Source organism: Gouania willdenowi, chromosome 11, assembly GCF_900634775.1.
Source record: "Gouania willdenowi chromosome 11, fGouWil2.1, whole genome shotgun sequence".
NCBI lineage: Eukaryota > Metazoa > Chordata > Actinopteri > Blenniiformes > Gobiesocidae > Gouania > Gouania willdenowi.
Genome location: NC_041054.1, coordinates 8,942,549 through 8,969,654, shown reverse-complemented (window position 1 = coordinate 8,969,654; position 27,106 = coordinate 8,942,549). Strand labels below are relative to the sequence as shown.

Here is a 27,106-nt window from a genome sequence, read left to right as displayed (position 1 = left end):
TTAAAGGTTACAATACATTTATGGAGATTACGTCCACTTACTATTTCCTCTAAGCTCTACTCTCCTTTCTCACTTTTACTTCATTCCCTCTCCCTTTCAGCCAATCAGTTAATAATCAGCCATTGCCCTTTTGTCATTGGTAAATCCATCCTGTTTAAATCTAGACTTTTCCTTTTGTCAACTTTCTCTAATTGAAATTCATTTCATAGAATAGTCACGCACTAACTGTATAAATGGACCCGAATACAAATACACCTTTGCACTCTTCTATGCAACTCTGTGCAAAAGTTGCACGTGAAGGCATCCTCATGTGTGGGTGGCCGTGTGTGTGTTTAGGGGTTAACCTTGGAGAACTGTAGAAGGTTATTCATCCAACATTTCAACTCGTTCAATCACGAAAAGACGGAGAGAGGGTGGCTGCAAACAGAGAATAGAGCGAAACAGACTGAGGGTGACAGAGACGGAGGATGGCAGAGAGACAGATTGAAAGAGGTTGAAGTTTCAGACAGACGGCGAGGGAACGCGGCAAAGTAAGGAGAGATTAAGGAGGAACTCCTGTGGGTGAGAAGGAACGTTGGAACAAAAGGTCTTGAGTACGAGTGAGAGTACGAGGGATTACAGTCATATATAAGTATATTAGGTAACACTTTATCTTAAGTTTTATACATAAGGCTGACATTACGATGTCATTAGAATGGATAAGGTGTCATGAAGGCCGTCATTAAGTGCCTTTCGCTAAATTAGTTCAACTTTGGAGCCATGTTGGCATTTTTGGGTTAGGTGGAGAGATCTAGTGGGGTTAGGGTTAAAGCAGAGGTAAGCGACATTATGTACAGTCATGTCAGCATTTAGAATAATGACCAATCTGCAGATGAATACAGGAGAGAACAAAGGGTTTTCTGTCATTCTGTGTCATTGTTTATAATGTGCCATTCTGTTGACCTTTTGTGCATTTACCCTGTAAAATGTATCTCTTTTGGAATCGTTGTGTATATGTTTTAATGTTTCAGGGTTTTTTCTTGTCTTTTTGTTTACTCTTGTTGTCATTTTCTGTAATTCTGTATGTCATTTTGTGTCTTTTGTGTTATTTGGAGTTTTTTTGTGTATTTCTGTTTTGTAATTTTTTGTAGTAGTTTTGCGTGTTTCTCCATCTTTTACAATATTTTTCTGTAATGCTGGTTTTTTTTGTATATTTTAGTATATTCTTGCTGTTTTTTTTATGTATTTTAATATTATTTTGTGCTTTTAATTTGGGGGCCGCATACAATTAGACCAAGGGCCGGATATGGCCCCTGGGCCGCCAGTTGCCTATGTCTGGGTTAGGGTAACGAGGGGTTAGGCCGGAAACAGACAACACTTAATGACAGCCTTCATGACACCTTATTCATGCTAGTGACAGGTGTCATGTCATGATGTTTAAAACTTCAAGTACAGTATTACTGTTTAGTATAAAGGAATTTACCAAAAATGGGGAAAGGGTTTAGGTATGGTGATAAGGACCCCAAACATCTCTGTTAAAAAAGAAATGCATTTCCAAGTCCTCAGGGGGTATTCAAAGACCACATGAGATATGAAATATTTACAGTGCATTGAACAGTTGGATGTGGCAGGAAACTGCCTGGAAGGCCCTAGCCAGTATTTGTGAACCATTTCAACTGGTAATGTCATTTTTATCACTTGCTCTTGTAAGCTTACGGCCTGAGCTGAAAGTGGGATCACTGGTTGACCGGTAAATTGAATGCTTTGCCCTTCAGCTCAGCACCCTGTCCACCACCGCTATGTGTGCTACAAGGTCCACATTTCCAGTCACTCTGCGCCAATCGTCTACAAATCCATCTCATGCTCCATTTTCAGCCTCAACCATGAACAAGACCTCCAGATGCCTAAGCTTCATTACTTGGCCCAGAGGCTGGAAGAAGCAATCCCTGTGGACTTTAGATCTCGACGATAAAAGCATCCTCAGAACTGTGGCCTCAAACTTGAAGGTGCTCTCATTCCAGTTGCTTCACACTTGGCTTCAAACCGCCACGGGGCTTGCTCAAAGTCAAGGTCTGCGAGAAAAAAAAAAAGTCGAGAGCCAATTCTGATGACACTCTGGATGTGATATGAAATCCTTGAAGTCACAAACAGAATTTGATACAAGAGAAGCAGACACCTTCTGGAAACAAGTCTGACTCTGTGCCAAGACTTCACAAACGGACTTCAGTTATATATATTTTTAAACAGAAATGCAGATAGATCAACAGAGCATATAATTGCAGTGCTAAGAATTACCCATAAAAAACATTCCCCCCAGGCTTTGTGCTTTACAAAAACGATGGGAATTGTTAAAATAAATCCTTTCAACTGTTACAAGGGGGGCTACTACTATAACAGCAGCAGAGTCCCGTCAAACAGAAGATGTGATCGAGAGAATAAGTGTCAGCAATGATTTTCAGTTACACCAGCAGTGCGGACCACTGATTCCTCTGTATTTTTGCAGCACTGCAGGGCCAATGAAAATGCATCCACAAAAAAGTTTTCATTGGGAAAAAATGTGCTCTGAAAGCTAAAGTCGATGCAGATTCATGAGTCTGCCTTCGTCAAACCTGTTGCTCATGCAAAAATGATTTAACTTAAGTCATATTAGCATTTAAATGCAGTTGGTTATTTCCCATTCACGATGGCTATGAAATACTTTGGAGAAAGCTTGGGTTGAGATTAGAGGAGAGAGACATGACTCGGAAAAGGTTGAGTTATAATGATTGAAAGATAGATTTAGAACACATGCAGCTCAGTGAAGCAACCCCTTAGCTGTCAAAAATAGATGCATTAATGCACGGGTGAAAATATCAAGATGGACTGGTGCCCTGTTCAGGGTGTATCCCAGCCTAGCGACCAATGACAGCTGGAGATAGGCTGTGGTTTACATGATTAATAAGTGGAAAAGATCCATAGTGTATGCCGGTAACACTTTAGTTTAGGGAACACCTATTTAATATTAATTAGTTGCTTATTAGCATTAATAACATATAGGCTTTTAATTAGTCATCATTAAGTACTTATTAATGCCTTATTATACACTTAATGGCAGTCTCACAGTCCAAACATGCTAGGATTAGGGCTAACCCTAATCCTAGCATGTTGAGATCATAATTCATATACAACAACTTCCCTACTTACTACTAATAAGTAATAATTCTGAGGTTATTGAGGGAAAACTCTTTGTTAGTGGCTTACTGGTTATAAGACCATGCAGAATAAGGCATTAGTGAGTACTTAATGACTAATTAAGAGTCATTGTTACTAATTTGCATGCTAATAAGCAACTAATTTATGGTAAATAGGTGTTCCCTAAAATATAGTATTACCCTGTCACATAGATCAATCAATGGTAGATAATTTGCTCAAAACCATGAAGAACGAACAACATTTGAATGAAGTAAAAACAATTACGCATGTGTTTTCAGGACTCCACATCCCACAATGCAACGCTCAAACATGTCAAACAGGGCGTGGAAAGAATAACCTTTCTAGCAGCAATTTCATTCTTTTACATTTTTTATTTTCTTCAAGCAAATGATCTTTGATTTATTGATCAGTGGTGCCTTTACTATGGATTTGTCTGCTAAAAAGATTCTATGTCCTGCAACTTTAAGAATAAAAACTACATTGTTAGCAGTTAGCTAAGTCAGCTAGCACACCCAGAACTGTGCTTAGAACCGTATTTGCAGTAATGCCACAAGTAAAGGATGGATTTTACGGGAAGTGAAATCTGTATTTAAATAGGATATAATAAGAAATCTATGAAGTCAACAAAATCCGAGATGTGATAAATAACTTCTCTGCTGCGCAAAGTTAGCTGAATGTTAACTGGCAAAGTTTGTTCCTTTTACCCCAAGAATTTTGATTGGAGATTCACATTAATTTTGTCTGTAAGGTCTTCTGGAAAAATTTGTATTTTAGTAACCTTCTCTCTGGAGAAGAAGACTGGAAGACTTTCTCTTTGTTCTCGGCCTTCCAACTGTGAAACGACACTAGGAATGATGGATGTTAATGGAGACACATGGAGAGCTGATTTGGGAGCATGACGGAGGTTTGAGGAAGAGCAGGAATGAACAAACATTCAGATGCTAAGAAGAAGGAAGAAGAAGAATCCCAGCAGTCTGTCTGGTACATGGAGCAGTTATGCCACCAGCTGGTCAAATTTTGTAAATACGGCTAGTGAAGGACATCATGGCTCATTTTGATTTTAAAAAATCCAAATAAAAGGCATATCATGAGTCCTCTAAACATTCATTAGTCAACAGTTATTGTCACTGTCTTGAAGTGAACAAGTTAAGTGCAGGGAATACTGTACAGAACATGGAAGTTCATGCAAAATTAAAATTTCACATTTTTCATTAGAGGGTACAAGAGGTGTCACCCCCAAAGCTATTGTTCTCTTATTCATGGAGAGAAAAAGGGAAAAGATGATTTAAAGACCATTCTTCTGCTTGTGAAGATGGACCAGACAGGCTATTTTAAAGTGTGCAGGCTCTGAGAGAAAAAGGCTATGTCACATTTTGTCTCAAAGTGAGACAAAAGAAAAGTACGAAGGACCAGCCGGAGGACCTTTCCCTGCTCTCTAACTGAGCAAGTCATTTAACTAATGTATGGGACTCCAGTTTCCTGAGGGAAAGGAAGAAGTACATCAGTGGTATGGAATGAGCTGGAATATTTAATCACATCTGACAAGTGAATGAGACCAGAATGTGTCCGGGGAATGTTTTTGCTCTTCTCTTGGTCATATATTTTAGATGGTGCCATTTTCTCCTATTTGCATCTCTGTCTTTTTGCTTCTTTCTCAACGTCTCCACCCCAAAGCTCAGTAACACACGATCAATAACATCTAACAAAGTAGTTTGTGTCAAAGTCAGTTCAAAGTCAAATACATTTTAATTAATTGAATATGATAATAAATTAGATTATTTTATTGTCTTCCATTGCATCATATCAGGGTTTTTTTTCCTTGTATTTAACATTATCAGAATATTGTTCCTGTGATTACAATAAAGACCACGTGTGTGCAGGTGTGCAGCTACAAACTGCATGACAAATTTTGTCACTGAAAAAGACCAACTTTTCACTATTGGAATCCATCCTTTAAAATATAACCACCTGCAGCATTGATTTTTGGACATTGCGTTTATAACTAACAAACAGCAGTAAGAAGCAACTGTAAGAAGTCAGGCAAAGCAGCAGTCTGGCACTTTATCTGCAGCAGTAGAAATGTTAAAAATCACAATTTTTCACATAACAAATGCAAATATTAAATATCCTGAAAAACTACATCTGCAAGAATCCTACATCTACACTTTTTAAGCCTACCTCAAATGTGGAGCTTCATTTAGCCCAGAGAAGGTCACCAGGCCCTACTTGAATTAGGCTAATTACCCAGACCTGTCATTGTATAGGCAGGAAGCTCTCCCTAATCTGTCCTATAGAGGGCAATGTTCTAAAAATACTTATCAAACACATTATGTAGGGTGTGTTGTTTCATTTACCGTTTGCATGCATTTCAAAAACGCGTTGTTGTTTGTTTTGTTACTTACGAATTTTCAAGTACTTATTTATTTGTGGGGATCAGCCCAGATTTGAACCAAGGTTAAATTACATTTCTATTGCAAAATTTAGAACTTACAGCTATTTATGAGTTAAGCTACTTAATTTGGCCTTGACACGCACTTTAATGAACTGTTTTGTTTTAAAGAAGGACTTTTTTTGTTTTGTTTTATTTTGTGTAAATTCATATAACATTCATAGCTGTGATCGTATAGCGGTTAGTATTCTGCATTGTGGTTGCAGCAACCCTAGTTTAAATCTGGGTCATGGCATAGTTTTATGATATTTTTTGATTATTAATAAAAATGATGCCGTGCAAATATGTTAAGCAAGGGATTATAAACAAATTCAATATAAAATATTGAAAATAACAGACTGTATGTTTTTCTTAATTTATACATTATATAGGTATCATACTATAATGATTAGTAGTGTGACTTTTCATTGACTTACCATCAGCCGTGATCGTATAGAGGTTAGTACTCTGCGTTGTGGCCGCAGCAACCCCGGTTCGAAACCGGGTCGCGGCAAATTTTTAAAGGATGTTGATAAGATGTGAGCGTACACACACAATGGACTTGAGAAGTAGATTTACATGTTGATTTATCTCGATACACATAATAAAGCATTAAAAGCTTTGAAACAGGCCAAACTTATTAACCATTTCATCTGTTAAACCACACCAGCTTCACTGATCACTGCAAAGGAACTCATGCTTTCAAAAACTACCTCAAGAAAAACACAGATAAATGATAAATACATTAGAGATGTTTGGTATCAGTTTTTATGTCAATATGAATGAGTTAACAGACACTGTATATTTATACATTACATAGGTATCACACTATTATGATTAACAGTGTGACTTTTCAGTGGTGTATCATCAGCCGTGATCGTATAGAGGTTAGTACTCTGCGTTGTGGCCGCAGCAACCCCGGTTCGAATCCGGGTCACGGCACATTTTAAAAAAATGTTGATAAAATGTGAGCGTACGCACACAATGCAGTTGACAATTAGGTTTACAGGTTGATTCCTCTCGACGCACATAATAAAGCTTTGGAAACATGACAATCTTATTTGCCATTTTAGCTGCTTGAACACAATCTTTACAAACCTACTTCAAGGAAAACACTGTAAGATCAAAGGTGGTAATAAATTATCTGTTCAGCTGAACAGTAACTGGCAACACTTAGAATGTGCCATGACCTGGATTTGAACCGGGGTTGCTGGGGCCACAACGCAGAGTACTAACCTCTATACGATCACGGCTGTAGAGAACATGACTGCTAGTCTGATAGCACTAACATGACATATATTAACATCTAAAAGTGAGGATTCTACATGGAAATAGATTTAATCCTGTGATAAAAGATAAATACATTAGAGATGTTCGTTATCAGATTTTTTGCAGAGATTGCCCAATACTAAGTTTCCGATATTAGTGGATATATACAGTGAGTACATAGACACGTGCCCCTCAACCTCATTTTTGGTCATGATATGTACAGTATAGATATATCCTTGGAATTAACAGATTAAGCCTAATTTCAATGTAACGCCTCATTTTGATGATGTTGTGGTGTCTCAAGTGGTTATCAGCAGTAATCGTATAGAGGTTTGTACTCTGTGTTCAAAGTACCCCTGACTGCAGTACGCAGTTCGGACGGAGCTCAATGCGGCATGCTATTGTGCTGTGTGATTCTTATACAGTTAAAAATAATCAACCTCAACCTTCTCCTGTGCTGTGGCAGCAGCAATTTTATGATAGTGTTTGATTATTAATAAAAATTACGCCGTGCAAATATTTTACGCAAGGCAATATAAACAGACACTGTATGTTTTTCTTAATGTATACATTATATAGGTATCATACAATGGTGATTAGCAGTGTGACTTTTCATTGACTTACCATCAGCCGTGATCGTATAGAGGTTAGTACTCTGCGTTGTGGCCGCAGCAACCCTGGTTCGAATCCGGGTCACGGCACATTTTAAAAGATGATGATAAAATGTGAGCGTACGCACACAATGGACTTGAGAAGTAGATTTACATGTTGATTTATCTCGACACACACAATAGAGAATTAAAAGCTTTGAAACAGGCCAAACTTATTAACCATTTCATCTGTTAAACCAGACCAGCTTCACTGATCACTGCAAAGGAACTCATGCTTTCAAAAACTACCTCAAGAAAAACACAGATAAATGATAAATACATTAGAGATGTTTGGTATCAGTTTTATGTCAATATGAATGAGTTAACAGACACTGTATATTTATACATTACATAGGTATCACACTATTATGATTAGCAGTGTGACTTTTCAGTGCTGTTTCATCAGCCGTGATCGTATAGAGGTTAGTACTCTGCGTTGTGGCCGCAGCAACCCCGGTTCGAATCCGGGTCACGGCATATTTTAAAAAATGTTGATAAAATGTGAGCGTACGCACACAATGCAGTTGACAATTAGGTTTACAGGTTGATTCCTCTCGACGCACATAATAAAGCTTTGGAAACACGACAATCTTATTAGCCATTTTAACTGCTTGAACACAATCTTTCCAAAACTACATCAAGGAAAACACTGTAAGATCAAAGGTGGTAATTAATTATCTGTTCAGCTGAACAGTAACTGGCAGCACTTAAAATTTGCCGTGACCCCGATTCGAACCGGGGTTGCTGTGGCCACAACGCAGAGTACTAACCTCTATACGATCACGGCTGTAGAAAAGATGACTGCTAGTCTGATAGCACTGACATGATATATATTAACATCTAAAAGTGAGGATTCTACATGGAAATAGATTTAATCCTGTGATAAAAGATAAATACATTAGAGATGTTCGGTATCAGATTTTTTGCAGAGATTGCCCAATACTAAGTTTCCAATATTAGTGGATATATACAGTGAGTACGTAGACCCGTGCCCCTCAACCTCATTTTTGGTCATGATATGTACAGTATAGACATATCCTTGGAATTAACAGATTAAGCCTAATTTCAATGTAACGCCTCATTTTGATGATGTTGTGGTGTCTCAAGTGGTTATCAGCAGCAATCGTATAGAGGTTTGTACTCTGTGTTCAAAGTACCCCTGACTGCAGTACGCAGTTCAGACGGAGCTCAATGCGGCATGCTATTGTGCTGTGTGATTCTTATACAGTTAAAAATAATCAACCTCAAGCCGGCTTCTCCTGTGCTGTGGCAGCAGCAATTTTATGATAGTGTTTGATTATTAATAAAAATGACGCCGTGCAAATATTTTACGCAAGGCAATATAAACAGACACTGTATGTTTTTCTTAAATTATACATTATATAGGTATCATACTATAATGATTAGCAGTGTGACTTTTCATTGATTTACCATCAGCCGTGATCGTATAGAGGTTAGTACTCTGCGTTGTGGCCGCAGCAACCCCGGTTCGAATCCGGGTCACGGCACATTTTAAAAGATGATGATAAAATGTGAGCGTACGCACACAATGCAGTTGAGAAGTAGATTTACATGTTGATTTATCTCGACACACACAATAGAGAATTAAAAGCTTTGAAACAGGCCAAACTTATTAACCATTTCATCTGTTAAACCAGACCAGCTTCACTGATCACTGCAAAGGAACTCATGCTTTCAAAAACTACCTCAAGAAAAACACAGATAAATGATAAATACATTAGAGATGTTTGGTGTCAGTTTTTATGTCAATATGAATGAGTTAACAGACACTGTATATTTATACATTACATAGGTATCACACTATTATGATTAGCAGTGTGACTTTTCAGTGATGTTTCATCAGCCGTGATCGTATAGAGGTTAGTACTCTGCGTTGTGGCCGCAGCAACCCCGGTTCGAATCCGGGTCACGGCACATTTTAAAAGATGATGATAAAATGTGTTGACGCACACAATATTGAAAACACGCTGAACTTATCGGCCATTTTAACTGCTAAACACACTTTGTGGTACTTTGTTTAGTAGCAGCTCACATTATTATTATTATTATTATTATTATTATTATTATTTTATTTATAACCCTGTAAAGCCTAAATTACAAAAAATTCAAATAATTTAAAGCTGGAGCCTTTTATTGGTTCCTATGAACAAGCATGGTGGTGGTTGGCCTGAAAACACTCATCATCTCTCACAGTACACATGGACATAGTGGCCTGCACAGGACTGCTTACATTGATTTGAATGAGACAAATAGAGACGTGTCCATGCATGTGAACTGGTCCAAAGTTCCCTGTGTTGGTAACCAAATTATGCAATTTAAACATTTATTTAGTCTACTTGAAAAAACAAAAAAATTATATCTATATATATATATATAAAATGCATGAAATACAATAAAATGATGATTGACTGATTTAGAGTTATGATCTCATATACATGCTGGAATCTGATACACCGTTTTCAACACGGTTTTGCTAAAACAGAAATGATGAAATATAAACTAATATCACATTGTATCAACCCAATAACTCTTCCCATTGATATTTCAGTTTAAAAAAATAAAGTTTTTCTTACCTTAGTCTTTTCAAAATTGGAAAAGTTCTTCCTCTAAAACCACCTGTGCATCTTTCCTCATTTCCTCATGACAAGGTCTCTGCTGAACTAAATACTGCCCCATGGTGGATGATCCTTGTATTGCATGTATATAATCGTATAATCGATTATGTTGAGATCCAAAACTCACGTATCCAATATGATTACAACGTGTCGTGTAGAACGGTAACAATGATCTCTCCTCATGTTTGATATTGATCTGATGCCATCAAAATAAAACATGTTCTCACATACAGTTTGACTGTAAATTATTGTTTCCACCCGGTTTCAAATCGGGGGCCTCCAAGACTCCCGCGCGAGGGCCGTGATTTAACTTTTCCCATTCATTCTCTCTGGTAGTACTTATCACTACGGATGTGATATATTTTTGGCCACTAGCCGGATTTTGGGGGCGCTGTTGAGCCCTAGTGGATAGCAGTCAGAAAAAGAGAGATTTATTTATATGTTTAATAGTTGTGTATTTATGTGTTTAATAGTTGTATGTTTATTAGTTGTGTGTTTGTGTGTTTAATAGCTGTGTATTGTGTTTTTAATAGTTGTGTATTTATGTTTTATAATAGTTGTGTGTTTATGTTTTTAATAGTTGTGTATTTATGTTTTATTATTTATTTATTTTAGCTATTTATTCAGTTTATTTATTCAGTTTATAGTTGTGTGTTGATGTATAATAGTTGTGTGTTGATGCTTTTTAATAGTTGTGTATTTGTGTTTAATAGTTGTGTCTGTGTTTAATAGATGTGTATTTATGTTTTAAATAGTTGTGTATTTGTGTGTTTAATAGTTGTGTATTATGTTTTTAACAGTTGTGTATTTGTTTTATATTAGTTGTGTGTTTATGTTTAATAGTTGTGTGTTTATGCTTTTCAATAGTTGTGTATTTATGTTTTATAATAGTTGTGTGTTTATGTTTTTAATAGTTGTGTATTTATGTTTTATTATAGTTGTGTGTTTATGCTTTTTAATAGTTGTGTATTTGTGTTTAATAGTTATGTATTTATGTTTTTGTGTATTTGTGTGTTTAATAGTTGTGTATTTATGTTTTTAATAGTTGTGTATTTATGTTTTATATTAGTTGTGTGTTTATGTTTAATAGTTGTGTGTTTATGCTTTTCAATAGTTGTGTATTTATGTTTTATAATAGTTGTGTATTTATGTTTTTAATAGTTGTGTATTTATGTTTTATTATAGTTGTGTGTTTATGCTTTTTAATAGTTGTGTATTTGTGTTTAATAGTTATGTATTTATGTTTTTGTGTATTTGTGTGTTTAATAGTTGTGTATTATGTTTTTAATAGTTGTGTATTTATGTTTTATATTAGTTGTGCATTTGTGTTTAACAGCTGTGTATTTACGTTTTATAATAGTTGTGTATTTGTTTTTAATAGTTGTGTTTGTGTTTAACAGTTGTGTATTTACATTTTATAATAGTTGTGTATTTATGTTTTTGTGTGTTTAATAGTTGTGTATTATGTTTTTAATAGTTGTGTATTTGTTTTATATTAGTTGTGTATTTGTGTTTAACAGCTGTGTATTTACGTTTTATAATAGTTGTGTATTTGTTTTTAATAGTTGTGTTTGTGTTTAACAGTTGTGTATTTACATTTTATAATAGTCGTGTATTTATGTTTTTGTGTGTTTAATAGTTGTGTATTATGTTTTTAATAGTTGTGTATATATGTTTTTAATAGTTGTGTATTTGTTTTATATTAGTTGTGTGTCACTAGATGTATTCCACAAATAAATATAACTTTGCTCAAATAAATTGATTCGTTACTTTTAAACCATACTTATATAAGTATGGTTTAAAAAAGAAAAAAAAACAAGTATAAGTTATATATACTTGTTTTTTCGTTTTTGTAAACAAATTGAAGCTGGACTCCCTGCCTGATATTATAGAAACATTAAATTCCTTCTGCATTCAAGTAGCTTTCTCCAGTAATTACAAGAGTAACTAATACTGATAAATATGTCAACTTACCTACACATTACAACACAGGTTGATAAACAGCCATTATGATGCGCGTGAATGCAATTTAGTTTGTCCTGCAGTAAATAATGACTGTTTTTCCGAAGCATCTAGGTTTACAAACTGATCAGGAATTTAGATTTATGCTCAACATTATTACGACCAATCCTACAGTAAAGTATTTTGAGTACCGTAACCACAAAAGTAGCTTTTTAACTAATGTTCAAGTTAATCAGTGGTGTCCCAATCCGATATTATTCAAACTTCGGAATTCTCCAACCCCCCACCCCACTACCCAAATTTTTTTATTATTTATTGTTGAATACTGTAGATATTATGAAGGTTAAAATGTATGTAACAGTTGGTTAATAATAAGTGTTTTTCTCATACCTACTGTTGCTGACTAGATCAAACCTTTTACATTCCACACTACAAAATAAGTAAATTTTTTTTATTAAAGAAACAAAACAAAAAGTATGCATAATTCATGCTGATATCGGATCAATATCGGCCGATACGCAAGGCTGCAATATCAGTATCATATCGGAAATAAGAAAGTTGTATCGAGACATCTAATCATAGTATTTCTTTCACAGCAACAATGTTGAGAGCAGAATAATAGTTGTGGAAATGTTAATAATCAATAATTCAACAGAATGAGCAAGAGTAACCAGTCATTTTCACACTTTTATTTTGTTTTTTTTAGTTGAAAAACAGTCTTAATCAAAGAGACCAAAGCCCATGTCGTCATCGGACTCCTCAGACTCTTCCTTCTTCTCTTCTTTCTTCTCCTCCTCCTTGGCTGTAAGAGGAAAAACATGCATATTAAATCACATCTATAGGAACGTAACAACATATAATAAAGTCACGGTCACAACGAGGGCTGTCACTTTAACACGTTAATTGCGATTAATTAAAAATAACAAGCAAAAAATAACGCCGTTAATTGCTTTTTTAGCACTCCAAACAGCACAGAACCTCTCATCACAAGAGTTCTCGGTATACCAATAACACCGATGCACAGGGCAAGAGACTGCCGAGCTGCACAGCTTCGTTTGAGTTAATTTTGGCTTTTAAAAACAATAAAAACTAAAGCCCAGTAGTGTGCAAATTGTGTAAGAGAGAGTTTGCCTTATCGCCATAGCTTTACAGCACCGCAAGCACCTCAATGCTAAACATGTAGCAGCTGGTGCAGACACACGGACAGTCCTAACTGCTACATGCTGTGAGCACGACGTGTCTGACAAATGAACAAACTCACTGAATAAATATTATCATCTGAAGGAGAGAAAAAAGCACCAAGATTGGTGTCAGAAATGCGGTATTACTGTGTACGATGTGCCAACTTATAGCACTACATATGACGTTTTATTTAATTTGTATTTTCTATCATATTTCTAATATATCATGTAAATTGCACACCTGCATCTGTTAAAAACAATGACTTTATAAAGCCACTTTATATCGTTACATATCAATGTTTTGATCTGCCACAATGTCATTTAAATGAAAATAACTCAAGTTGAGGGCGTTTCTCATCAGTTTTCAGGTGAAATTAAAAAGAGACTAGTTAATTACAGAGCATTATTAATTAATTGCACTTTTTTTTAATTATCTCTTGAGAGCACTAGTCACAACAACCTCAAGCATTGACCAATAAGGGATGAGTGTAATAATATTTACCTGGAGCATCAGCAGCAGCGGTAGATCCTCCAGCTGCAGGTGCTCCAGCTGGAGCTCCACCTCCAGCTCCAACGTTGCAGATCAGACTGCCGATGTCGACGCTGGACAGGGCCTACAGCAAAACACGTGAATTATTGTAAAAATGTGCAAAAATCACAAACTAGTGCAGAAAAATTATTAGTAATGAATGGTTGTTGAACGCACCTTGGCAAACAGACTTGGCCAGAAGGGCTCCACGGTTACTCCAGCTGCCTTGATCAGAGCGTTCAGCTTGTCCTCCTGAATGTTAAAAATAATAAAAAAAACAATTTAGATAAGTTTGCATTGATATATATACACATTATGTTTTATTTAAACTAGATTAATAGTCAATACATTTTAGGTATACAATACAGTTGTGAAGTGTTTATATGAAAATTAATCAACAATATGTTGCCATCTGATTTCTTAATCAGAAAATTTAAGCTACTGTGAAGTTGCTGTTGTACTTTTGCTTAAACCTGGGTTAAAGCTTGAAATTGTTGACTGACAGAGCCTCATTTACTTTTTATTTTGGAATTGTTCTATGCATTTTAACTTTTCACAATCACAGCAATAAAGTTGCACTTTTGACAATATATTTGATGTCACAATTAAGTAACTTTAAAAAAATCAGTGTTTTTAAGGCAAAATCACCCAGCCCTACTAAATTTATTCAATTGTAAAACATGCTTAAGTTAAGAAAAAAGAAACTGTTATTTTTGCACAACATTCCACACTACAAACTCAAAAGTATAATGATTCGTGCTGATAGACATCTACCAACAACAAGGCTACAATATCGGCTGCGTGTACCAAAAATTTAGCATTGGGGAAACACCTAGAGTAAATAAGATTAAAATATATCCAGATATTTTTTCTGTTGTGTTCCAAGTTTCACATCAATGTGACAACGTGTCAATCATCAGGTAGGTTTACAGCACCCACGTGTAGCAGTAACTTATTACATCTGACAGTCAGTTAAAGTAATAAGATTTCACGCTGATCAATGAGACCAGGTTTAACACGTGAATAACGTTAAAACATGTCACGCCTATTTTAAAGTCTAAAAGCACACAAGTAACCCGAGGAGCAGTAACGGTGTACAAGATGAATGTTAGCCGTATGTTAGCACTAAGCAGGCCGCCATTTTTATTTTTGCCGGTGCGCGGCTTTCACGTTCCCCACGTAATTAGTGACTACAACTACACAAATAATAAATACAGCTATTAATAACTTTAAATATAGTTTTAATGTATGTTAAAATCAACGTTAAACACGTGTATTTGTTGGCCAGACAGCCACAAGGAGCCGCTCTTGTTAATAAACGGGCACATTTACCGTGACAGTGACTTCATCGTCATGGAGGATCAGAGCGGAGTAAATACAAGCCAGTTCAGATACAGAAGCCATCGTAGATGATTTAGATCAAGTTTGTGGGGATGGATGCCTAATTTTAACGGTGCTAGTCGCCGGATTGCGGGCCTTAGCTTCGAGTGAAGAACCAAACACCTTAGGCACGAGCACTTCCTGCACGGGAAAGGGAGGGCGGAGGGCGGAACCTTATCTTATGTACCCAGCGTCATGACGCATACGTGATGATGTAATCACGCAGGAAACATCAGGCACCAAAAGACGTTTTTTGATGTTTCAAGTGGATCTACGTTGTTGTCTTTCAGCTTTGTTTATAATCCGTATAAATGTGAAAGGTGCCTTTTTAATTTTATTTGCACTTGTTCAATAAAAATATATAAACCTAAAAATGTCATTACTTTATTAGAATGCGCGTTTTAGTTAATAATCTCTACATTTTTGTCATCTCAATCCTGCATTTTTTTTTTTTTTTTTTTCAAACCCGAAGGCTCAGTTGTTTATTGCATTTTTTTTTCCTTTAAGTTTACATTTTGAAAATTCATAACTAAATGTGTCACAGATTTACAACTTTCAACTAAATGTTGCCCCAATACCTATGAAATATTGGTACGTTTAAAAGCAAATTACAAAATGTAAAACTGTACTATACTCATCACCTCCCATAATACCGACAGTGCATCACAATGTTTGACTGTTAACACTAATATTAACATTTAGACTACTTGCAAATTCTTTAGAAATACATTTTCAAAGTTTATTATTTTATTTCATTGTTAGGTTATATTTGGAAAACATCAATTTTATCTTAAAAACACTAAGCATTTTGAATTTTAAACTCAAAGATTTGGAGTTAACACAAAAAAATAGATTTTTAAGCATGTGTCACTATAAAGGAGCAATATTTCCACATCCACCAAACAGGCTTTGTCGAGGTCTAAAGTACATAAAAACAAAAAATAACAAAGGTCTAGACATACAGTGGGTACGGACCCTCCTTTAAAATTTTCACTCTTCGTTCCATTGCAGCCATTTGCTGAAATCAAAAAAAGTTCATTTTATTTCTCATTAATGTACACTCGGCACCCCATCTTGACAGAAAAAAACCAGAAATGTAGAAATTTCTGCAAAATTATTAAAAAAAGAAAAACTGAAATATCTTTGCTCAGTATTGAGTAGAAACACCCTTTTGAGCTCGTACAGCCATGAGTCATCTTGGGAATGATGCAACAAGTTTTTCACACCTGGATTTAGGGATCCTCTCCAGTTCTGTCAGGTTGGATGGTGAACGTTGGTGGACAGCCATTTTCAGGTTTCTCCAGAGATGCTCAGTTGGGTTTAGGTGAGGGCTCTGGCTGGGCCAGTCAAGAATGGTCACAGAGTTGTTCTGAAGCCACTTCTTTGTTATTTTAGCTGTGTGCTTAGGGTCATTGTCTTGTTGGAAGGTGAACCTTCGGCCCAGTCTGAGGTCCTGAGCACTCTGGAAGAGGGTTTCTTCCAGGATATCTATGTACTTAAACGCATTCATTTTTCCTTCAATTGCAACCAGTCATCCTGTCCCTGCAGCTGAAAAACACCCCATAGCATGATGCTGCCACCACCATGTTTCACTGTTGGGATTGTATTGGGCAGCTGATGAGCAGTTCCTGGTTTTTTCCACACATAACGCTAAGAATTAACGCCAAAAAGTTCAATCTTATTTCTCATAGTCTTGGAGTCCTTCATGTGTTTTTTGACAAACTCCATGCGGGCTTTCATATGTCTTGCATTGAGGAGAGGCTCCCGTCTGGCCACTCTGCCATAAAGCCCCAACAGGTGGAGGGCTGCGGTGATAGTTGACTTTGTGGAACTTTCTCCCATCTCCCTACTGCATCTCTGGAGCTCAGGCACAGTGATCTTTGGGTTCTTCTTTACCTCGCTCACCAAGGCTCTTCTCTTGCTAAGTTTGGCTGCACGGCCAGGTCTAGCAAGAGTTCTGGTCGTACCAAACTTCTTTGATTTAAGTATCATGGAGGCCACTGTTCTCTTATGAACCCTGAGTGCCTGCAGAAATTATTTTGTAACCTTGGCCAGATCTGTGCCTGGCCATTATTCGGTCTCTGAGCTCCTTGGGCATGTTCCTTCAACCTCACGATTCACACTTGCTCTGAAATGCGCTGTAAGGTCTTATATAGACAGGTGTGTGCCTTTCCTAATCAAGTCCAATCAGTTTAAATGAACACAGCTGGACTCCAATGAAGGAGCAGAACCATCTCAAGGAGGATCAGAAGAAATGGACAGCATGTGATATGAGCGTTACAGCAAAGGGTCTGAATATTTACAGTATGACCATGTGATATTTCTGTTTCTCTTGTTTAATCAATTTGCAAAAAATTCTACATTTGTTTCTTTGTCAAGATGGGAGAAATAAAATGAACTTTCTTAATTTTAACAAATGTCCACAATGAATCAAAGAGCGAAAAATTTAAAGGGGTCTGAATACTTTTCGTAACCACTGTATTTAAAATGCACAGTTACACTATACACTTTGGTGTTTTTGGTGTCAAATGAGTAAAACGTTGAGTCAACAAGTTGAGTCACATTTAATTTATTTCCATCAGAAACACAAACATTACATTAAGCAAAAAAACAAAAAAGAAACAAACAAAAACAAAAAAATTGTCAAGGCCAAACTGGCAATTCTGTTCAGGAAAAAAAATATTTAGAACCATAACATTTTCACTTATTCTCAATAGACAATTCAAAATTAATAATAATAATAATAAAAAAAAAAAAACAAAACATCATAGCATAGTAGTCCAAATTTGAAAGGCATAAATCCAGATGTAGCAATACTTCTTTTTAAGTGTTATGGGTACAGTATTTAGAGTAACATACAGACCCCACAAATAAAGAACCATTCTCCCATTTGGCACCATTATATCTTCTTGGCCCCGACAGGTAAAAAAATACTTCAAGCTAAAATGACATTATCACATTAAATGAAGAAAGTTGGTTGTGTAGTTGCCTGTGAATTCCTTCCTTGTTTGAATGATTTAAACAAAGCAATGCAAACAAACAATGTTGGACCCTGAAAACATGAGGAAAAAAAGGGCATCAAGGGCCAGTTTAATTATGGGGCAACATGATCCTCTAATGTACAACATAATGTATTACTCAATTAATTAAAGTGTTGAATGAACATTTAAACTATGACAGTTGAACCTTCATTCATTTCAATCCTGTGTTAAGAGCTCTCTGTAAAGATATTCAGTGTTTAGATGAATGAGATTATTGTTTCACCAAATGTCAATAGTTTAATTGAACATTGCTTCCAACTGTGGGCACTGATTCCACCCGTTTACGCCGTGTTGGCCAAAAACGCCAACAATCTTAGCAAATGTTCTTAGGATCACTTCAGAGAGGGAACAAAATCTCACAGTGAATCACAAAGACTGGCAGCGCTTTGTTCTCTTCTAGTCCTTTTTGGACTTTTCTTTGGGCTCTTCATCATAAGAAACTCCGTATTCATTCACTCTGCTTTTATCCACTGGGTAGAGCCTGCAGGACAAAGAGAGATTTAAATTAGCATTAATACCTTAATTATTTAGTCAGTAGGGTTGGGATGATACACCGAGTACAGGATACGATACGCTACACCAGGGATGGGCACCAAAAATGTAATTGTTTCTGTTCCAAGGGCCACATTATCAACATTCACGCTAGCATTAGAATAACGACCAATCTGAGCATTAGCACAGGAAACAACAGAGTTTTAACTTTTCTTTGTGGTTTTGTTGTTGTCAGTTTTTAGGCATGTGTGTTTTTGTTATTTGTTGTGTTCTTGTTGTAATTATGTGTATTTTTATGTCATTTTCATTGTCACCGTCTGGATTTTTGTTTGTTGTTTTCTGCATTTTCCTGTCATTTTTTGCAGATTTGTTGACATTTTGTTTGTCTTTTGGAGCTAATATGTGTTGGTTGTTGTGTCTGTCTTTGTTGACATTTTGTGTATGTTTCAAATGTTTTGTGTGGTTTTGTGTATTTTGCTGTCGTTTTGTCAGTTACTTTGTGTATTATGTCGGGCTTTATATCCCTTCAAGTTCCAACCTCTTGAAATACAATTTTGGGGAATTTGTTTGGGGGGGCTACACCAAACATGTGGCCCCTGGGCGGCCAGATGCCTATGCATGCGCTACTCAAGATTGGTTACGCTGAATTAATAAGATACGATATTTTGAAAAGGAAAAAAATTAAATTGATTATTTATCATATTTAACAAATAAAAATGTATTTTGCTTTGAACTCTGGATAAGTTTTTGAATATAAAATAATAAAAACAATAAAGAAAAAAAAAATTCCTTTTTAAAGTGCAAAAAAACTTGACGTGATGTTTAAATATCGCAAGATCTCCCCATTAGTCAGTAATGCAGATGAACATAAGTGTGTGTGTGTGTGTGTACCATCTCTGGTAGAGGTAAATCAGAAAGACCACATCGTCTCTAAAACAGGCCAGTCTGTGTGACGTTGGCATCGTGATGATGAAAGCAAAGACGTCATCGATGAATGTGTTGAAAGCCTGGGGTGGGCGGGAAACAAATAAACACATTTCAATTCATTCAAATGATCAAACTGTAAAATATTCTTACATTTACAGTAGATCAAAGTGAACAAGTCAAAGCAAGTTAGTCTGAGAGTGCACGAGCAGTGATCTCACCTTATACATAAAGGCTTTCCAGGGCAGGTGTGCCACTGACTTCAGCTACACATTAAAAACAAACAGTTCACACATTTAAATCAATGTACACTGCTTTTTTTTTGGTTTTCTTTCCTGCAAGGGTAAATCTTACCTTATAGTTTACAAATAACTGAGGCAGCATGAACAGGAAACCAAAGGCATAAACACCTGTAGGAATGAAGACGAATAGACTTTAGCGATTTTCCCTATGTGGCTGCCTTGTTTGAGTATAAATAATAACGGCTCACCGTTCACCAAACTGTTGATCACCCATGAGTACCAACTGAAAACAACAAAAAAGTGTCATTTAAACAAATAAATAATCATCCTTTTCAAAAAGTCTCTCACCTCTTATATCGTAAGTATATGAGTGCGTACACGGCCCCGCCAACACACAGAGGATAAAGGAGATATGAAAGATACTTCATGGCCTACAGAATAAAAAGGAAATGTTAATTATTAATGAAGGAGTTTCCATTTAATCAGTTAGCGATGGCATAAAGCACTCCTATTGGCCTGACCAGAGTATCATATTCTCCTGTTCTTCTCTCAGACTCGTCCAGTTTTCCAAACTGTGTCACAGAAATGAAACGTTAACATCGTCATCATCACGCAGATTGAAAACATTTCCATGCATTACACCCACCAGGAATGTGGGTTTGCCTCCTTTCCAGAAAACCTGAATCTTCAAGGCTTTTTTCACCTTCCACACCTGAAAATGAAAAATAATAAGCCAAAGTTTTCTCATTAGTTTGTGCAATCAAATTAAATATAGTTATATTAGTATTTTTGAATATGTACAGTATGCTTACTTCAATTATAGAGCCAATGCCAGCAGGAATAAGGACAAGCAGACTGGTTTGCTCATCAAACAAATAAAGGAAAATAACAATTGTACTGAAGCATCGCCACAGAACTGAAAAGGAAAGTGGATGAAAGTTAGTATCAAGTTCAAACCTGGATCAATATCTTTGTTTAAACAACTCTTAAACAAATTTGCACGCACTGCTTTTTTGCATTAATGAACTTTAGCCTCGCACTGAGACCATGTCAGTGCACGAGGAAGAAAAAAAAAAAAACAACTCCCACTTTCACAAGATATTTGTGCGTTTTCAAAATAATGATTCTTCTCACCTGCTTTGCTCGACATTCCCACCATGCTCTTCTTCTGTTTCCAGAAGCTGATGTCATTTTTAAAGGCCAGGAAGTCAAACAGGAGCTATGCAAAGTGGGAGACATGACGGGTGATTTGAACAAGGAAATAAAAAGGATTCTAACTCACAATGTTGTTGTTGTTGTTATTTTCTACAGCCAGACTTACATGAAAGGCAGCGACAAAGAAGGTCAGGGCCAAGAAATACAGATTGGTATCTACAAAGATCCCTTTGATCTCATCTGCATCCTTCTCTGTGAAACCTGTGCAACATCGAGCAAAGCACATGTACGTAAGTAGGGATGGGTACCTTTCACATTTGAACCGATACTCAATACTGTGCATTGGTACTCAACGGTACCAATTTTTGGTACTTTTGTTTGGTATTAAATGGTACATAATAAACTGTCAAAATGTTCCAATTTACTGTATTTATTTCTCATAATGATAATATTAAACCAACCAACCAATCAAACCAACATCCAACTATTTGTATTGTACACAAATTTTTTCGTCATGAAAACCCTTAGTTACAACTATGCAGTGTGTGTGTGTTTTTTTTTTTTTTTTTTTAATAATGGACAAATAAGCAGCTCTATGTGACAGGGCTCTATATTGCAAATATTTCACTTGCATTTGTGCACATAGGTGAAAACGGTGAGACGCGTCACTCGGTTACCCCTTTTTGGACAAAAGAAGCAAGTTTTTGGTTGGTGCTATTGCTAGTGCCAGAGCTTAGTTAGTTCTAATCCTGTTTATGCTAAAAACCGTGTGTGGGAGGAGCCTGTTCTGTTTATACGGCCCGTGCAGCTGCGAGGTGAAGGGAGGGTTGGATTAAAAAAATCAGAGTGAGGCGCTCCTTTATAATTTCTCTTTAATACAATGCAATGTTGTGTTGGGGTACTGCACGGAAATTGCCTATTCTTCCACTCCCTCGCAGTCACAAGGATGCATTTAGGTCCCAAAACATGGCACCGTTTGATTTTACATGAATTGGTACCAGGTAGTAACGAAGGAATTCAGTCAATACCTAAAAAAAGTACTGAATTCAGTACCCTTCTATAACTGTAAGTGCATCGTGTACGTGCGTCTTTCCACAAACACATGGGGCAAAAAGTGACTCACCGAACTGCTGCAGAGATGAAACCGCATCCTGCATATGGATCCAGAACCTCAGCCTCCCCAGAGAGATGGAGTCGTAGGAGATGGTCAGAGGGAGCTCGATGGAGGTGCTGTTGATCTCCTTTAAAACAAACACACATTTGGAACTTTATAATTACACAAATAAACATTTAAAAGTGCTCCACAGGGACAGCCTCAGATATTATGTCAAGAATAAACAAAGATAAGACATTTACCACGAGGTCCTTGACCCGATTGCTGAGCTGATCTACAAAAAGTAGAGGTAGATACACCATCCTCTTCCCGTTCTGAAATCTGTAACGTGCAAACAAATAGGATCTCATCTTTCATCTTGTGTGTGTGTGTGTGTGTGTGTGTGTGTGTGTTCTCTTACACTCTGAGGTATCTGTGGACGTCACTCGGCAGGTGTTCCCTGTCAAACAGGAAGTGGTCACTGACTATGTTTAGCGTGAGGCGGGAACGCCAGTGGGAAACTGGATGATCAGAAGAAGAAGAAGAAGAAGCTCCGCCTCTTGCTTCACTCCCTGATGTGGGTCGTGTCTTCTCCTGGCTTTCTTCTTTCTGATCCTGTGAACCAAACCAAGCTGTGTCAACTTATTTATTTCTGGCACAATCGACTCTGTAAAAAGAAGTTTTATAGTGACTGACGGCTTAGATTGGGATACAGGTTATTTTGAGCAGTTTTTAAAGGAAACTTCTGAGGTAAAGTAGAGAAACAAGGTGTAAAAAAAACTCAAATACCTGAAAACTATAGTTAAAATATGTGATTTTGCCTCATAACAATTATATTGATCAAGTCATAGAGTTGAATGCAACTATACGTAGTTTTTTTTCTCAAACAGATTTGATTTTTACCACATTTTCTCCTTTATTGCGCACAATCATTATTAAAAAAGTAGTACAAAGTGCAAAAACAAATATTTATATTTGCTTAGAGACAACTGCTTTAACGTTTAGTGCTTGGAGCTAAGTTATGACGCAAAGCATTCTGGGGGATGTGCTTTGTTAACATAGCAAAGAATGAGGCGAGAGGTGGTTTGAACTGGGACTATTTTTTAAAGCAAAATGTTGTTTACGTACATGTACTACCAAACCAGCAGGCTGGTTCAAGAACAAATCTCATTTATTTGAGTTGTTAATATACATCTAGTCTGGATCTAATGGGTTAATGACCCTGTGATAAAATGACAGGGAAAAGCCAGTCAGCTGTCATATTTGGTTAGTAGGCTTTAATAAACAAAGGAGCAGCTGTGGATGTATCGTTTCTGCTGCTGTGACTGAGATAAACATGCACTAAACCAAGTACAGATGTTAAAAGTAATGGATTACAAGTACTCACGTTACTGTAATTGAGTTGCTTTTATGGGTACTTACAAGTACTGTTTTGAGTATATTTCTAAATCAGTAATTAGTTTGTTTCTGAACTCTCCGTACCTGTGTTTGGTCGTTTCCTGATATCAGAGAGATCTCAGGGGGTTTGGGGACCATGTAGGTGGTGAGCTGAGACACGAAGTGGACGTGCCGTGGATCCTGCCATGGGTTGACGCCGGCTTGGTGGACAAAGATCAATGCAAACAGCGTCCCATTGTTACGGGTTTTCTTAGGGAGGGAGACGTTGACGATCCTGGTAAAAACAGGGAGGGTACATCCATTGATTGATTACGCATATAAACTACTACAAACATTTTCCCCCATTTAGCTCCTTTTAATGCATTTTTGCTACATTACTCTTATTTCTGCCACTTCATCACATTTCAATTCAAGACCTTTTCAGCACTTGAACCCTTTCTATCACTTTTCCCACCTAATGTAACATATGTTGACCCATTAGTGTCACTTTTAACCTCTTTTCACCATATTTCATGCTTATTTTTGCTAATTTAACCACATTCATGATTTGTCATTGCCATTATTTGCCAGTTTAAACTAATTGTTTCTACTTTTTTCTGCCACTTTTAAGCCAATATTGACGCTTTAAACAGTTTTGACCACTTTTTCTGTCCGTTGTTGGCCACTCTAATTTGCACTTTTGGTTATAAAAGGTTTAAATGCATAAAATAATACCAAATATGTAGTACTTAGTATACATGGGCTCACATTTTTTTAATTTTTTTGTTACTTATTACATTACTTCTGTAATTTATTCTGTTACTGAAAGTGTCAAAATTTCATGTTGTGCGACTGTCTGGCCATGACAGCCATTCTGATTTTTTTTTTTTGATTACTCTAAATCAAATCAAATGTATTATAAGCCCTATTTTAGTTATAATATAGTCCTATATAAGATTTCACAGTATTTCTATTTTTATCATATTATTCATGCAAACCTTGCTCGATGATGCCACTTTTTGACCAAATACAAAGTAGCCAGGATTAGTTGTGGCAACACAGATTTATTATTAACTAGATTTATAATTTACAAAGGTAAAGTATAGAATAGAGTTGTTTAAGACGGTGTGTGGTTTTAATTTGAAAACATTTTAATTGAAATAATTTTAAAATGTATTTCTAATCATCAGTAATAATTTTTTTCTCTCAGTGATGCCATATGGGGTCCCGACGCCAAGGTTGAAAAACACTGTATGAAGAGATTGTGAAACAAACCTCTCAAACTTGCTGCTGACATTAAATTCCTCCTCTTTGTGGATGAGTGTGTGTCCTCCATCTGCATTTGCGCGCAGTGCAGTGTAAACACTCAACTTTAATAATGAAAGATAAAAGGTAAATATTACAATATTATAATAAAGTGGTCCTCCCAAGCAAAATCAGTCATTTAAACAATATCTAATATGAAACAATTACAACAAGCAGTAAAACGGTCCATTGATGCACATCACTGACCTGTAGTTTTGGGTTCCCTGCGAGGAAGGGGGTGATGCAGTTGACACCTTTGGGATGGTCACAAGGCTTGGTGTAAACGATCCCATACATTACCCAACATGTATGGAGCACGTAGACCACAAACACCCCAACGATCACGGTGGTGAAGGAGGTTTTCAGAAACATGACGCTCGGTAGTGACTCTCCCTCATGCAGCTGTGTAGTGAGGCCATATGTCTGCAAAAAAAAATAAAACACCCACAAAACACAGTTGGTGAAAGATGTTAAGAGCAGTATTGGGAATGAGTATGACTGCCATTTCTGTACCACATTAAAACAATATATATTTCATTATATAAACATGTTTTTGCAAGATATTTTTCTTGTCCCCTTTTTATGGAATATGAGTATCCTGAATAAACCCCGCCCCAAATTTCAGGAATAAGCTGGAAACTTTTCTGATTGCCTTTAAGAAACTACGAATATTTTTTGAACAATTTGAGCCCATTTTTACCATTTTTTTTTTTTTTCAAACTTGCAACATTTTTGCTCCTTTTAAACCATTTTTGCCACATTACTCCAATTTCTGCCACTTCTCCATCAAATTTCAATGCCTTTTCTGCACATTTTTTTTTCCACTTTCAAGATTTTTTTGGATCTTATACATAATGTCACATATTTTGCTCAATCATTATAACTTTTAACCTCTTTCCACCATATTTCATGGAGCGATTTCACTTCCGATACTTTACCGATATTGCAACCTTGCGCATTGGCCGATACCAATATTGATCCGATATCAGCACGAATCATACATACTTTTATTACTTGTTTTGCATAGTCAGCAACAGTAGGTTACTCTGTTGGAGTGTGAACCACAGTCACCTATGGATTAAAGTGCTGCAGCGAAACATTTTATCGGAGAGCTTATATCGGTGATTTTAGATGCAGTCCGATTAAATCCGATATTTGTTTTCTGGCTGATATCGGACCGATATCTGATATCAATATCGGATTGGGACAGCTCTAGTTTCATGCTTATTTTTTTTTTTTGCCAATTTAACCACATTCATGATTTGTCATGCCCATTATTTGCCAGTTTGAACTAATTGTTCAATACTGACACTATTAACCCTTTCTACCACTTTTTTTTTCGGCCACTCTAATTTGGAAATTTGAACCAATTTCTCTGGTTTTTAAAATACCATTTCACCACCTTTTCCACCATTTTTGGTCACTTTTAACCCATTTTATTTCTGAATAAAACAAGGATTTAGATTTATAAGATGACTATATAGTATACTATGGCGCAAATAATAATAATAAACTTCATTGAAAACAGTGGATATTAGTCAGATCATTAAATAAATGCGTTTATAACAGATTCATGTATCAATGGACCATCATTTTTTGCTGACTTTAAGAATGGGACCCAAAAAACTCCTATTTATTTATTGCATAAAAATACAACAATTATTTGGAGATAATTTTTTTTTTTTTTTTTTTTTAAAGCAGAGGCGTGTGAGCTTTTCCCAGCTGGTTTCTTCAGGAAAGAACGACTAGCCACCATTGGGAAGTTATCAATCCTTCACAAGCCATAAAATGTTCTTATTTAGGCAGTCATACGTGTATTAATCTCACCGTTCATGGCGGACAATGTCAGTCAAATTTAGAGATTAAACAAACCTGTGTTTATGGTGACAGGCGGCTGCAGACAGCTGGATCATTGGCTGCCAACAGATCGCTTCACTTCCTCTGACAGGCGGCAAACAACGGCGACATTTCGGGCTTAAACTGGACCACTGTGTCCACCGTAGACAAGCGAATGCATTTTCTCATTCACTTCTCCTCATGATCGAAGACAAACCGAGCCAAAGTTTGACAAACGCTGCACCGAAAACGTGCACTGGACCCGACTTCCGCTGTTAGCTTCCTGGTTGTCTTGTAGGGTGAGATTTAGAGGAAGTATCGCGAGACTTTACGTTGTCACAGATAACCACGAGAACAACACGACTGGGGAGGTCAACAATGACGTGGAAACGTGTTTATTTTACACTTCATTGAACATCACAGCTCAAATTGTTG

General features: G+C 36.5%; 2 protein-coding genes and 6 non-coding genes across 8 annotated transcripts; 6 read left to right on the top strand and 2 right to left on the bottom strand.

The window, feature by feature from the left end:
• The first annotated feature begins 6,041 nt into the window (after nucleotides 1-6,041).
• On the top strand, nucleotides 6,042-6,113 carry trnah-gug (transfer RNA histidin (anticodon GUG)). Its single transcript has one exon. It is a non-coding gene; the product is annotated as a tRNA-His (tRNA).
• A 356-nt stretch (nucleotides 6,114-6,469) lies between these two features.
• trnah-gug (transfer RNA histidin (anticodon GUG)) lies at nucleotides 6,470-6,541 on the top strand. Its single transcript has one exon. It is a non-coding gene; the product is annotated as a tRNA-His (tRNA).
• A 956-nt stretch (nucleotides 6,542-7,497) lies between these two features.
• trnah-gug (transfer RNA histidin (anticodon GUG)) lies at nucleotides 7,498-7,569 on the top strand. Its single transcript has one exon. It is a non-coding gene; the product is annotated as a tRNA-His (tRNA).
• Nucleotides 7,570-7,923: 354 nt separating this feature from the next.
• trnah-gug (transfer RNA histidin (anticodon GUG)) lies at nucleotides 7,924-7,995 on the top strand. The gene has a single exon. It is a non-coding gene; the product is annotated as a tRNA-His (tRNA).
• Nucleotides 7,996-8,954: 959 nt separating this feature from the next.
• On the top strand, nucleotides 8,955-9,026 carry trnah-gug (transfer RNA histidin (anticodon GUG)). The gene has a single exon. It is a non-coding gene; the product is annotated as a tRNA-His (tRNA).
• A 355-nt stretch (nucleotides 9,027-9,381) lies between these two features.
• On the top strand, nucleotides 9,382-9,453 carry trnah-gug (transfer RNA histidin (anticodon GUG)). Its single transcript has one exon. It is a non-coding gene; the product is annotated as a tRNA-His (tRNA).
• Nucleotides 9,454-12,783: 3,330 nt separating this feature from the next.
• rplp1 (ribosomal protein lateral stalk subunit P1) lies at nucleotides 12,784-15,377 on the bottom strand. The gene is made up of 4 exons (XM_028461389.1): nucleotides 15,159-15,377; nucleotides 14,004-14,078; nucleotides 13,800-13,911; nucleotides 12,784-12,918 (listed from the first exon to the last, which is right to left on the bottom strand). Exons 1-4 carry the CDS (start codon nucleotides 15,228-15,230, stop codon nucleotides 12,836-12,838), a joined length of 342 nt encoding a protein of 113 aa, XP_028317190.1. The 5' UTR covers nucleotides 15,231-15,377; the 3' UTR covers nucleotides 12,784-12,835.
• A 2,582-nt stretch (nucleotides 15,378-17,959) lies between these two features.
• clptm1l (CLPTM1 like) lies at nucleotides 17,960-26,982 on the bottom strand. The gene is made up of 18 exons (XM_028461115.1): nucleotides 26,708-26,982; nucleotides 25,043-25,258; nucleotides 24,806-24,900; nucleotides 23,636-23,825; nucleotides 22,575-22,768; nucleotides 22,417-22,495; nucleotides 22,184-22,301; nucleotides 21,227-21,321; nucleotides 21,040-21,124; nucleotides 20,718-20,821; nucleotides 20,552-20,617; nucleotides 20,427-20,477; nucleotides 20,254-20,336; nucleotides 20,154-20,188; nucleotides 20,018-20,073; nucleotides 19,885-19,929; nucleotides 19,631-19,746; nucleotides 17,960-18,728 (listed from the first exon to the last, which is right to left on the bottom strand). The coding sequence occupies exons 2-18, from the start codon at nucleotides 25,205-25,207 to the stop codon at nucleotides 18,644-18,646; spliced, it is 1,662 nt and encodes a 553-aa protein (XP_028316916.1). The 5' UTR covers nucleotides 25,208-25,258; nucleotides 26,708-26,982; the 3' UTR covers nucleotides 17,960-18,643.
• Between the last annotated feature and the right edge of the window lie 124 nt (nucleotides 26,983-27,106).

Coding starts and splice junctions, on each gene's coding strand:
- rplp1 (XM_028461389.1), bottom strand. CDS start 15,230: ATGGCTTCTGTATCTGAACTGGCTTGTATTTACTCCGCTCTGATCCTC. Junction 14,079..15,158: donor ACGATGAAGTCACTGTCACG/GTAAATGTGCCC, acceptor TTTAACATTCAG/GAGGACAAGCTGAACGCTCT. Junction 12,919..13,799: donor CGCTGCTGCTGATGCTCCAG/GTAAATATTATT, acceptor TTCCTCTTACAG/CCAAGGAGGAGGAGAAGAAA.
- clptm1l (XM_028461115.1), bottom strand. CDS start 25,207: ATGTTTCTGAAAACCTCCTTCACCACCGTGATCGTTGGGGTGTTTGTG. Junction 20,189..20,253: donor ATATACTTACGATATAAGAG/GTGAGAGACTTT, acceptor TGTTGTTTTCAG/TTGGTACTCATGGGTGATCA. Junction 19,930..20,017: donor AGTTATTTGTAAACTATAAG/GTAAGATTTACC, acceptor TTTAATGTGTAG/CTGAAGTCAGTGGCACACCT.